Source organism: Diorhabda carinulata, chromosome 1 (genome assembly GCF_026250575.1).
Source record: "Diorhabda carinulata isolate Delta chromosome 1, icDioCari1.1, whole genome shotgun sequence".
Taxonomy (NCBI): domain Eukaryota; kingdom Metazoa; phylum Arthropoda; class Insecta; order Coleoptera; family Chrysomelidae; genus Diorhabda; species Diorhabda carinulata.
Genome location: NC_079460.1, coordinates 25,302,602 through 25,316,950, shown reverse-complemented (window position 1 = coordinate 25,316,950; position 14,349 = coordinate 25,302,602). Strand labels below are relative to the sequence as shown.

The 14,349-nt window shown below is 30.6% G+C and overlaps 1 protein-coding gene across 1 annotated transcript in view; it reads right to left on the bottom strand.

The window, feature by feature from the left end:
• LOC130895265 (protein trapped in endoderm-1) overlaps positions 1-7,841 on the bottom strand; it is a 54,884-nt gene extending 47,043 nt beyond the window's left edge. The window contains exon 1 of the mRNA XM_057802490.1: positions 7,567-7,841. Coding sequence (XP_057658473.1) covers positions 7,567-7,681 — 115 coding nt within the window. The 5' untranslated portion in view covers positions 7,682-7,841. The remainder of the gene's footprint in view (positions 1-7,566) is intronic.
• Between the last annotated feature and the right edge of the window lie 6,508 nt (positions 7,842-14,349).

Sequence of the window (14,349 nt, the reverse complement as noted above, 5' to 3'; positions counted from 1 at the left end):
TTGCACAATGGCTGCGAACAGAGGTTGCCATGATTGTTGTGAACGACTCTCGCTCCAGGTAAGTGGAACCGCAAGAGGATGCACGCGTTGTTACGTGTGATAAATAAGGACAAAGCTTGGCAGCTGCGACACTTGTACAGTTTATACCCAAAAATTTATGTTTAATAGATAATAAGTGAAAAAATAATAAAACAAAATTTTCACAACTTTATACTATTATTAACAGCACGTAACAATGCGTGCATCTTCTCTCTTGCGCTTCCACTTACCTAGAGCGAGAGTCGTTCACAAAAATCATGGCAACTTCTGTTTGCGGCCATTCTGCAACTGGCAACCACGGATTTTTATGTTCAATGTATATAAAACTTTAATTTTACATAAGAATTAAAAAAAAACCTGAAAATGCAGTTAATTAACAATAATATACCTGTGTACACCTGGCAACCTAATGCTGCGGCCGACTGAGAGCTGGCAACCATTTTATTTTGATTTGTGACAATCATTTTCTTTCAAATGCTGTAAGATTGACTGAAAAAACATATAGCTGCAAGTCATATTAGTTTATTAGTGACATTAAAATTAATTACAGGTAATTGCGGCTAATTTTTTACGACAGCCTATTCTTAATCTGCAAGATCAAGGGGTGGGATCTTAGACTATTATATACGAGGACGTAATTTATATATTTAAATGGCCCATAAATGGCAATACAATCAAATGACAATGCACTATTTTCAATTGTCCAAGGAATTTCTAGTGTTATTGTTGTGTATAGCATATAGTGGTAGCACAGAATATGAAATGTTTATGTTTTTAGTAAGCAATATTTTCATAATATACTTCATGGCAACATATCTGTTTTAAAACAAAAACAAGATTGTCATCTATTTATAGTAAAAATTAATAATAAAATTGAATTTAACGACCTGTTTTGATTGTCTACACAAAATCAAAAAAATCCGTCCACATTAAAGTTTTAACGATTCAATTATTCAGACACATGTTTTATGACACTAGGCCACAAAATTAGTGTAAATATTGTAAAATTATAAATAAACATGAGAAAAAATTAAAAGACTCCTGTAAATGGCGGTATAAAAACTTAGAACTTTGTCAGACATATTACTTAAAAAACCATAGGAATAAGAGTATTGGATGAACGAAAACAATCAATCATTTCATTGCATAATTTACTGACTCACAATTAATATGGTTGACAGTTCATCTAAACCTTCAGGTGGATGCTGTGAAGCTCTAACCGTGGCGTAATTTCTTATGCTTTAATAGCATTTTGTTTCTTATGAATGGAGCATATGAAATTACATGAGATTAAAAATGTCTGTTATGTAATTCCACCTCATTATAACAAACCCACCACTATAGCCGACCTTTTCTGCAAGATTACATCAATCATATTGTTCACCAGGATATCTATACCTAAGACGAACATCACTAACTGACAGAATTATAAAAAGTCGATTGCCTCATTGATATTTTCCTCAATTTTGATTTCGAGGAAAGTGAAGCCGTTGCTTACGACGGTTACGCGGTAATTACATCGATGAACAAATTCATACTGTAGAGTATACTTGTAGTAAATCGATTTCGTAGTACCTGCATTCTCACAAATGGTCCTTTATTATTATTTATTTTCTTCTTCTTTGGTTCTTACCAGTTTCATTTAATGTCATATCGATACAAAGGAAATCCGTTTGTGCGGTTCACAATATTGATTTGAGTCTTCAGCCAATAGAACAGCTGCTGACGATTTCTATTGAAGAAAGCTCTCTAAATGACCAACCCTCGATCGCAAAATTTTAAATTTGCACACAATATCTAATAATTATAATTTTTTTGTAATAAAATTACTGCGTTCTATTTGCTTTAAAACAATATAGGTGAAATTTACATTCACTAGAGAATTTTTTTAAATTATGCTTTTGTTGTAGACCAATAATATTGTAGATGTGAAAATATGTTCACTGTTTCCCACTCCATTCAAGAATTAATTTTGCAGTTCACCAAGAATATTAAGATCTGTAATTTCCTTATCATTTCTATGATTCTCAGTTCACACAATTCACAAAATAAATTAAGGTTTTTCTGTGAAAAAAAAATCATTAAAACAACCACAGCTGAGATTCACCCTTACATAACAGCAAGACAAAATACAATTCCGTCGAATAAAGGGAGGGTTCAATCAATAACTACCTGGAAATGTTTACCAAAATGTGTCAGATGCGAGTCTTAAAATAACGGATATAGTTCAAGAAATAAGACAGGACTGGAATCAGGATCATTTCTACTAAATTTATGAAATAATTCGATGACATATTGAGTCATACTGAAAATATTATACAAATTCGCGAATATATAATTCACAATTTTTTTCTCAAACGAGTCCGATTTATGTTTTTGTGATCAATTGGAAATGATAACGAAATCAAAGCCGGAAATTGTTCATAAAAACTTCCAATTTTATTAAGCACCGATAAAACTTCATTCATTTTATTTGTTTACTATTAAATTAGAGTTAAATTTGAATTAGCATTCAATTTTACACTAGCATTCACCTATTTTTTTTAAGGAAACGGAAATACGGGCATAAAAAGTCAGTATTCATAATTTGTCGAAAATGACTTCTAAAACTAATACCGTCGAAAATGACTTCTAAAACTAATACCGAGAATTATTTTCTAGAAACTCATCTAAAAATTCATCATAAAGCTTACTCACTAGTCTTCAGTTAACTTGAGCAAAATTGTGAGGAAAATTTCTATACTTGAATATATTTTTAAGTAAAACCAGGAACTCAGGAACTAAAGAGTAACGATAAATATTATATTATCATCAATATCATGAGCCACACAAATATTGATTACAAATAAACAAGTGGAAATTGAAATAACTTTGAAACTGGTATTACAAAAACTGTTGAAAAAATTGAAAACATGGATAAATACATTCGAGTATAAGAAATAAGCGTTGTTTTGGAAGATAGTTCTCTACACTACAAAGGCTAGTGACAAAAAAGAAGTTAAACAGAATTGAATGATGTACTACTTCGTGCACTTAATAATTACTCGTCACACCTGAGACGTGCTTTGTTTCTGCTATCACATAGGATATGCTCACTATGCTTGCAATGCAATAAAAGTTCGAAACCTGAGAAAATTTTGGTAAATATCGGTTATCACTCCTTCGATGTATATAATTACTTTTTCTCTAACAAACTTCAATACAATTCAACAATAAAACGTGATGGAATATAATTAACATTGTATACTTCTTCAAACCTCAATTGTAGAAGTTGGTTTTATATGGAGCAATCAAAGTCCGTTTCACTAATAGAGCGTATATGCAAAGTAAAGTAGAGAGTCCATGTATACTTGATTAACGTCGGCTAAATGCGAAATCTTTGGAACTATGTTGAAACGGTGTAATTTAAAATTAAATTAATATTTTTTTTATCGTTGCAAACTTCTAGGACCGCAAACAGTAGTCAAAATAGAAAAACTTGTAAGGAAAAATTGTAAAATATTGACACAAAAATGCCAAGTTTTCTACGTAGAATTTAACATGATTTGTCCAAGGAGAACAGGATTGCGGCATTGAGAAAGTTTTACAACAAAAATGAGCACACTACAAGATTATATATGGCGCGACAGATATAATGTAGTAAATTACGGATGGATGGACAATTTTGACTATAATGATAACTATCATGAAGACATGATAGCAGATTTATTCGAAAAATCGTTTAAAGAACAGCTTCTATCTAAGATTCCACTAGTCAGTAATCGTTTCGATAAACGCTTAATATCACTGTAATCACACTTATGTTTGAAAACAATTAACTTGGTACGAAAGGTCCAACAAAAAAGACTAATATAAATAGTTTGTTAAAAAAATATATTATATTGACGAACTGTCATATAATAAGATCACATCTTTCTAAAACAGTCTCTACACTATTGCCTCTTCAACCCTAATTCTAAATTAATTCTTGTCGCACTCTTCGACAACTTTTGTAAATCATAAGTACCTAATGGATTTAAATAGTGATGTATGGTATCTTAAGAAGGGAGTCCGATAATCGGCGAGTGTAAGGACGGTTTTCTACTGCTTTCTTATAACCTCAATATCCCACGTAGATGGAGGATCTTAGCACGAACGATGTTAAAGCGTCAAATCCTCCTCCTATTCCACTATTGAAAGCGATTATATCAATGCTGTACTACTCGTATTAACTTTGTCTTCCCCTCCAATTTAACATATTTTCCTTGCTTTTAGGATTGATTTGTTTCCACTATCTATTATAAAAACGTATTTCGTTGTCAATAAACAAAGAAAGAATAATTAAAAGAAAATGAATTGTTTCATTTTCTTTTAATTATATTCTGTTCATAGAATTAAAGACTAGTCTTAGCAAGTTACGTCATTTTCAAATTGAGGTGTAGGAATTTTTCGTTATGAAAACCGACATATAGCAAATTAAAAATGTAAAAAACAGGACATTTATTTTCGTATAGTTCATATAGAAAAGTAATATACATATTATGAAAAGAAAATTGTACAATGTTTACATAAAAGTGCCAATCAACAATTTTGTCTGTATGTAAATATAATGAGTGCGTATAAAATATGTGTGTGAGACAAAATCCTGATCTCAGTCTCGAGGTATTCTTCACTTGAGATTGCTTTGAGACAGATTTAGGGACGACAGCCACAACAGTCTCTATACCTGGAATGTTCAACTTCCACCTAGAGCTCTGTCAGTTGTGCGATAAATATTTTATGTACTACCTGTGTGATTGTTTGTTTTAATTGGATAGATTAGCGACAAGCATCTGCGGAATTAATTTCCAGCATGTACCACACTCGTTTAGGAGTTGCGGTTAGAAGTTACACAACATTTAAGAGGTATGTACCTGATTCCGCTACTCTTACATTTTCTTGTCTAGTTTTTATAAAAGAGGAATATGGCCAAATGCGTTCATAGATATGAAAAAGAATAACTTGTAATGAAAAATATACTAAATAGGATAAAATAATTGGGCATGAGCTAATACAAATAACAACTACAGAATAAAGAAATTTAAGTCAAAATGCATAGAAAATCATAGGGGTAAGAGAATTTGAGTTCATCCGAAATGAAAACAAACCAATTAACAAAAAATTGGAATAAAATTCACTTTATTTTGTTTTTCAAAAAAATATATTATTAGATGAATATTTTTTAAATAAAAACAGAAATAGAACATGGAGAAGCACGTAACGACAAAACAAAGAATCCCAATACAGACGGAATTTCCAGATAACTTAGTGGTTGCCATAAATAAAAAAAACTGAAATTTCAATATTATAATTTGAAAAGATGTAATGTAAATAAAAGTAGTACACGAGTAGTGTTAAAGCAAAAGTAGTCATACTGTTAAAGCAAATAAAATCATAACTGCGAAGTCTATCCCAAAAGCATCGATAATGTTAGTTGTTGAATGTAATACATTTGTTTAGTCTTTGTTCATTCGTCGCATATTGTTATTATAAAAATGAGAGAAAAATAAATAGATATATCAATAGTGGAAACCCTATCATTATTGAAGATGAATCATGAATTTTTGGATATGATCCAGAAAGTTACGGTCTTCACAGTAGAAGCATTTTAATCGCCAAGATAAAAAAAGCACTACGAATGCGCTTCGGGAGATTGACATGACAACTAAAGAATAAATACCACGATGGAGTATTTAAATTATTTACACATTCAGAAGAAGCTTTCAACAAGCGATGTTTGACTTCTTTACCACGGCCATATGCAATCACATTAATTGAACCTTGTGCAGCAATATTTAACAAAGAAAAAACCCGTCATGTTCAAATATCTTTGGTTAAAAACGATCTCTTATCTCTTACTTAGACACGAAATAACCGTTAATACTGAGTTTAAAGTTGAAAATTAAAGAAAATATACAAGCTATATAAAATATGTACCGCTGCTATCAGTTGATAAAAATAGATAGATTGAACAAATATCTGCAGTGAAAAAATAAGTGTTTTTGATAAGAACTTGTTTAGAAGAAATCTATCACTCATTCCATTCCATATAGAGCAGATAACGAACTCGTTTCTAGCGAGAAAATTTGTTTCTGATGAAAAGAAAAGAGTGCGGACTGTTGAAATCTATGATAGCATGAATTATAGCTCTGCAAAACTGTTTATACTAACCAAGCAGATAATGAAATTTTTATTGTGGAGAGATTAGGTATTTTTAACTTGCCTATGTATCAACTAACGGAATCTTTGAACTAAAATTTCGATCACGATTTTTTACCTAGTTCAAACGATCAGGTCAAGTTCAGCTAACTTATCAAGAGCCGATGACAATACAATTATTAAATAATTTTGCCCTATACACCTGATTTGCATCATTAGGTTTAACAATTTCCATCCAAAAACGCTTTCTGAGAATAGGAGTTTACTAAACCGACTGCGTCAATAAATTAGTGAATTAAACTAATATTAATAGTTACCGTTTGAAAATTATCATTCTGAGTTGAGCACCTACTTGGCTATTTGCTGCTGAATACACTTATGTTGCAGCTTTTAGCCGCGCGGTCCTTAAACGGTAAAATAATAAATGAAATTATTAGTTTGCAAAATGATTCATAAAACGACCTGATATTGCAACTATAGGTTGTAGTTAAGAACACTTTCATTGTTTATAGACTTATAAAATAAATTATAGTTGAAATAAACTGAAAAGCTCACTTTTATAGTTGATCAAACTAAAAGGTCAAAAATAAAAAAATAGAATAATTTTCTCGTTAGTCATTCTATTTTTATTTAGAAAATTTTTTTTTACTTTTATCTATAACAGCGTCTTTTTTTACTGTTTTTTTTTTCTAACTATAATTTGTTTAAAATATTAAGATATCAATTATACAAAACAGATGATTGTGCTAGTCATAAAATTTGATGCAAATAGAAGTTTATGTAATAACAAAATTTCACTAAGGCAATAATTTTATTAAAAACACTGTATAGACAGTAATAGATTGTGTGAATAATATACATATTTATGTAAGAAATGTACAATAAAATAAACTTTTGTTGCTTATATAGTCTTACTAGGGAATATACATTTCTTGGGTAATGCAAATATTCTTATCAAAAGCGGAACTCACTCTCTTTCAAATTAACAATCATTCTTCCATGATTTTATCTGTAAAATTTGCAATAAATAGTAGTTTTCTTCATATTTTATCAGTACCAACTAGTCACTATTTTTGCAATTAAATTTGTTGTTTTCTTAAAGCATTTTTAATTTGGTTGTATAACCAATATACATATTAACCTGAATTTTTATTTAAATCATTTTCAGCGTTTTTATTCAACACAGAAGTAAAGAAATTTCAACTAATTCTACACAATCCTCATTACTATATATCAAGCTTGGACATCTAAATGAAAAAAATTATTAAATAGTAAAAAAAACCTTTGTTATATCTTCACCTCTGTTTTGCATGGATGAAAACCAAAAATAAGATGTAATTTAAATCTTACCGATAACGCCGATAACACAAAAAATAATTGCACAGCATGCCGCCAAAATAGTCGCTTCCCTTGAATATTTAATAACATTGGTAGTATCACTGTCATTGTAATAGTAATTCGACATTGTTTATTATGTAGTGAAAACTTTAGATAATAATACACAGGGATCACCAAAACCTGAGACACGAAACGAAAGTAACAAGTTTTGAGGTAAACATAACATCATGCATTACTCCGAATGTTCAAAGTCTCACTGCGGGTTGGGTCACGATTATAACCATTACAATTCCTGTGACTGAAGATGATGGATGGAGTGGGGACATGATATTTATTTTTATTTTGAATTGGAATATAAATCTCACATAATTTTGTCTCCCGCACTAAGGAAATAATTTTGGTCACTTGTTACAAGAAAAGCCAGGAGCGGATCGACATTTAAAATTGTTTTATAATTATTATAGCAATTTATATATTAATTATTTGTACATTACAAATGTTCCAAAAACAATTTGATACATTCACTCAATCTATTTGTATTGAATTTTTGTTAAATGAACCTAGCAGTAATTTTTTCATAAATTCCGAAATTTAAATAATATTACTAAAATCAAACAATTTCAATTCAATTTAGAAATGCAAGCTTTTCATTGCCGAGTTTAGGGTTGATGTTTGTTACCACATCGATATGGTAATAAAGAAAAAGAAAAATTGTTATCAAATATTGAGAAAATCAATCTGGGACAGTACAAAGTACAAAAAAACAATCGAATAACGATCTATGTATTGTAATAAGGGAAGTTGCATTCTTTGCAAAAAACCGAATGGACAACCTAACCTCTTAATGAAAATATTTATCTAATTTAATAATTATATGGATATAAAACGTTATCTATCTTTTGAAAATATCTTTAAAAATTTAAAATAAAAATATCTTTCCTTATTCTTAAAAAACTACTAAAAAAATTCAAACTGTATTTCTTGAACGTAATTCGAGAAATTGAACAATATCTAAAGTAAAAACAAGAAATAAAAAATACTACGTACTTTTTTAAATGAAGACATACAAACCAATCAAATGAAAAAAATTCATATTTGTTGTAATTTAAGTCATTGGCAATATTTTGAACCTGCATCGATAATGTGATATTAATCCATACAAAAAAATGAAAAAGAATTTTGTAATATATTGAATCTTCGTAAAACCAAATTACAGAAGATATTTGACTAGCATTTCTTATAAGATGAACCAGATGAACCTACATGATTAAATGTATCGTTAATCGCCTCAATTCCTGATATATAATCTAGATGAATACTTTATAAAAATATGGGTAATATGGGTAGATATTTTTAGAATCGCTATTGATAATTTTTCATGGATTTTAAAAATCTGAATGTAAAGTTGGCTCCTGCCCGGATGTATATCTCCTAACTTGGGCATTTGAAATTTCCTAAATTGTTTAGCAAAATAAATGAATTAAGTACAGGACAACACGATTTCGAGTTATTGAAGGTGAATGGTTTATTACTATAACTGATCGATTTTGCAGCATACGGTTTTTAATATTGTGTTTGAATTTTTTTAATTCTATGTTAGTTTATTAACATCATATTGTGCTCTCATAGATGTATGTAGGGTAAAATTAACAAGTCTGATTCATTTTGAAGAAGCAAAGTTTTTACCTTTAATCGAGAATTTTCGGAACAAAGAGACAAAAACACAAGATCATGCCGACTAGTAAGCGTTGAGAACTTCGAAGAAGGTCTAACTTGTTAACAATTTTTGGAGTTAGTACCGTATAAGAACATCCAATTTATTTATTATTTGTAATTGATCCTGTTCCACGAAACGACTACACCCAATAAAGTACCGTGCTGCGAACAGGTATCGAACTATTACCATCGATATTAAAGTTCTTTACTAAAGTTTTTTGAACAATAATGACCTATTTATCTGATTTGAAATACTGTTCAACAACAAACACCCATGTTGCACGGATACTTCCTTACACAAATCCTGGGCTCTTTTTGCGCACCCCGTATTTCCAATATTAATATACGCACTTGATATTACATCGTATCGTCTGTACAGCATTAAGAAAATAACTACCTACCACATAGATAAACATTAATAGCCTATTATTTCTTTACGAGCTTTAGCACTTATATATACAAATAGTATGTGTCAATTTGTATGTTTATTTTAAATCTAACCTAATAAATAATAATAACAGAAACAATAGCACCATTAACATTAAGCGAACCACAAAATATAAGGAGCGTTTACATTGATTGTAATAAAAGATTATTTTAAGTTTTTGTGGAGTCAAATTTTTTTCAATTATAATAGATATTATATAGTTTATTATTTCAACAACGTTTACATGGTCGGTGTAACAAATAATAATAGTTCCGTCGAATGCTTTAATATAGGTAGGTCCATACATATACAAAAATGTGATAAATAGTTCGTCGGATTACTGTAATAATCTCGAGTAGGTGGTAGCATACGTTAGTTTTCTAATGGTGCCGAGCCAATCAGTAGGCTGTCTCATCAATCTGAACCAAACGACGCTTGGTTTGGCGTAGGATTGCCGTGGTAGCGCCAATAGAATACTGAAATGTAACGTCTTCAGAGAAGATAATTTATTGGAATCTCCGGCTATGCACGGTTCTTGTAACAGTACTTACTATCAACCAAGTTCAGAAAAGACTGTCCCTGAAACGGTTCATAAACGACGGTCTTTTCGATACTTGGTTGATTACAAGTACTGTTAGAAGAACGGTGCATAGCAGGAAGATTGCGCAGAAAATATCTATAAACGCTTCCGATAACCGTTCCAAGTACGGTCCCGACTAGCAGGTTGGAACAAACCTATTGACAGCGTTCAGAAAATGCTGTAAAAACTGTAATATGTGAACAGACACTATGGCTATCTATATCAGGTAATCCAACTTCTGATGAACAAAAGAGTAATGTTCAAAATTCAGGTATACTATTATGTTGATTCAAACCGTTTGATTCAAGAGACTTGATATTGTTCAAAAACATTAGCGTTTGAAGATAACAAGAGGTTGTTTTATCGCAAGTTTTATAATTACGACTCGTTTAATTTTAAGTTGGTTGCAGATTCTTTTGTAATAAGTTTCAAATCTCACTATGTAGCTGGACATTTTTATATGTATAACTAATTAAGTATTTCTAACCTTAAGTATTTTGGCCCGGGGGCCACGATTAATCTACTTTTCCAAAAATAATATTATGTCTAGTTTTATAATAATTTTATACTCGGTTGTATTTAAGAAAATATATTTTATTTTGTTGTTTTCTACTTTAAAGTTATTAAAAGTATTCCTCTGGAGATATTGCTTCTCTAAAATTTGTATTTTGCTTCTTTAATTTACTTTCTAGTAAATTGTGAACCACGTCGAATTCTTTCTTGGTCATCCTGATATACATTTTACACCTATGATTGTTTTGGCTGGGTTAGGTGGACCAGGAAGTAGAATACTTGAATAATATAGAAGAACTGCATAAAGATCTTCAAGAATTTCATTTTCGACATTTGGGTGAAATAAAACGACAATAATTGGCAAATTCTTACTAACATTTCATTTTTTTCAATATATAAAATAAACATCAAAATCTCTAACATAAGATAAATATTTTTCTCTAAAATAACAACTCTCAGTAATGGTACCTTGAAGATAATCATAAAAATGTCATCCATATTACATTTATATTTGCAATAGTTCCTTTGGCAACTTCAATTTCTCTGTATGTCTTATTTTTTTTGTTTCTTCTTTTCTATTTAATAATTAACTAATCAATTCATCAATTTATCTGTTTTATTGGCTTTATTTATATTTTTCCTGGCAGTGGAAATATCAGAGGTCTTGCGTATTTTGACCATTTTACTACTACATAATACTTCCGGTGCTATGCTATCATTTGTAGCGGCAATTTTATTCAATTATTTCTCAAAGGGAACTTCTATTCAGAGTGATCCACTTTGAAAATTGTAGTTTAATGCTGATTTTTTTGTTTTCAAAACAGTTTTAAACCTATTCTCAATTTGTAGTGGAGTTATATCAATACTCATTATGTTTTTCAAATCTGCCGGAATAACATCCCGCATAAGTTTATTTATTTTAAATTTTTTCATTGATCCCATGTTAGGCGAATATGATTCATATTTATCTAAAATGAATCTGGTTTCTTTTTCATCCCAGACTTCATCTCTATTCTCTTGCTAATCTTCCATTATTATATTACTTTTGTTTATTTCACACTTTTTCTTTTTTGCATTAAAAGTTCTCTGGAATAAATTTAATAGTAGCAAATTATCATTTAAAATTGTAGCAGTTACTGATAATTAGAAATTTGATGGTTTTTATTAACTAGACGTCATCTGTTATTCTGTTTAGTCTTTGTGGCATTTTATGAGGGACCAATCCCTTCTGATAAGTTCTTCAATATAATTAAAGACGAATCCATCATCTGAGAACAATTTTGTATATTGAATGATGTATTGAAGTGGTACTTATTTTAGGTTTACTCTTCACAAGTTAAATAGAGGACTGTTACAAAATCTATTACAAGGCATAAATTAAATTATATTTATATTACAGCTTGGTGGCTTTAAGAAACTCTACGATTGTCCTTATTTCCGTTGGGCAGTTAAGTATCAACTTGAGGTTGGTTTTCATATCAAACTGTTGATATGCGGTAGAATATTCTTTGCAATCTGTGAGGATGTGCTTAACAGTCACAGGAACTTGACAAGTTCGGCAGACAGGACGACTTCAAATAGCCGTGAGTAAGTTTCGTGTGGTTGATGCGAAGTCTTCTTATTATCACAGCTTCTCTGCTATTCAAAAAGTTTAGGAAAAGGTGAGAAGTAGATGGGTGGATGTGATGTAATGCTGTAGTACTCTTGCTCCATGTATCGCGCCAAGATTTTTTAATGAGGTGTTTGAAGTTAATCTTCACATCATTGGCCAGCTGAACTGGGATTTCAGAATGATTCTTTGTGGCTTCTTTGGCATGGCGATCGGCACATTCGTTTCCAGCAATTCCAGTGTGCGAGTGTGGAAGCCAGATGAGAGAGACTGTTATATCAAGAGCAATGAGAGTTTAGTAGATGTCATGAATTTTTTGGACTATTGGATGGTCGGTAAATATGGTTATGATTATCTGTATGGATGAAAGAGAGTCAGTACATATGGCGATATGTTTATGAGGAGGAGAAATATGTTTGAAAGCTTGAAGGATACTGTATAGTTCCCCAGTGTAAACACTACACGTCGAGGGTAAGCGGAAAGACACAACGCAAGGCTCAAATATAACAAAATAATTGTAAATAACAAAATATATGGAGCAGAGGCACATATGGAGGAAAAATCGAGAGAAAATGACGACAAGAAACTTGCGGCCAGTGATCTTTACCCAGAAAATGAAAGGGGTAATAAGAGAAGAAGTAAAAAAACTAGTAATTGAAGAAATGAGCATTGATATATTGTATATAATAATATGAGTATTAGTTTGCTTAATACCATATACAAAATACTAAAATATCAAAAAGGTTTTAGGCAAGAAAAACTACAGTAGATGCCATACATACTATAAAACAAGTGATCAAAAAAGCTATGAGCATAACATTAATATGTAAATGCTATTCATCAACTTCAAACAAGCATTCGACAGTCTGAAAAGAAAGACAATTATAAAGGACATGGAAGAATTACAAGTACCCCAAAAATTGATACGATTGATGAAAATGACTATGCTAAATTCTAAGGCAACTGTAATAACAAAAAACGGACCATTTGAGGAATTTGAAATAAATGCTGGGGTAAGGCAGGGTGACGGACTCTCAGCGATATTGTTAAACATTGCAGTTGAACGCATAATAAGAGAATGTAATATCGAGGGAAGTATAATTGATAAATCAATACAAGTAATAGTATATGCTGATGATTTGACTCTAATAGCAAGAGACCGAAAGAGTGTAGAGAACACATTAGAAAAAATTGTAAGTGAGGCAGGAAAAAGAATATTGAAAATAAATCAGAAAAAGACAAAATATATGGAAATTGAAAGAAAGAAGGAATTTCGCAAACAAGAAACAGTGAATACATCTTCGAAGTAGTCGGCACCTTTAAGTACTTAGGAACAATAATAAGCAACAAAAATGAAACAGAAAACGACACAAAATAGAGATTTCATGCGAGATATAGGGCATATAATAAGTACGAAACTATAATGCAGAGCAAAAGAATTAGCAGAGCAACCGAACCAAATCAACCAGAGTTTATAAGAATACGATAAAACCATTAGTTAACAAGTATAGACAAAGAACAGCTAAGGATATATGAGAGGAGAATAATTAGGAAAATTCATGGACCAGTAAAAGTTGGAAATAATGACTATAAAAGACTTATGAACTATGAAATTAATAATAGTAAATACAATTACAGCAAAAAGAATACAATGGTACGGACACATTAAAAGAATGGGAAAAGCAGAAAAGATTGCCTGATAGACCAAAAAATAGATAGGAAGATCAGATTGTGCAATATATGGAAAATCTGGGAGTACGTGACTGGAACAAACAGATGCAGGAGAGGAAAAATGGAGAACAATAGTCGAAGCTGCAAAAATATGTGATAATTAAATAGGGTAAAATGTGGGCTGACCACCCACAAAAATACAAGATCTATATATATATATATATATATATATATATATATATATATATATATATATATATATATATATATTAACCAAAT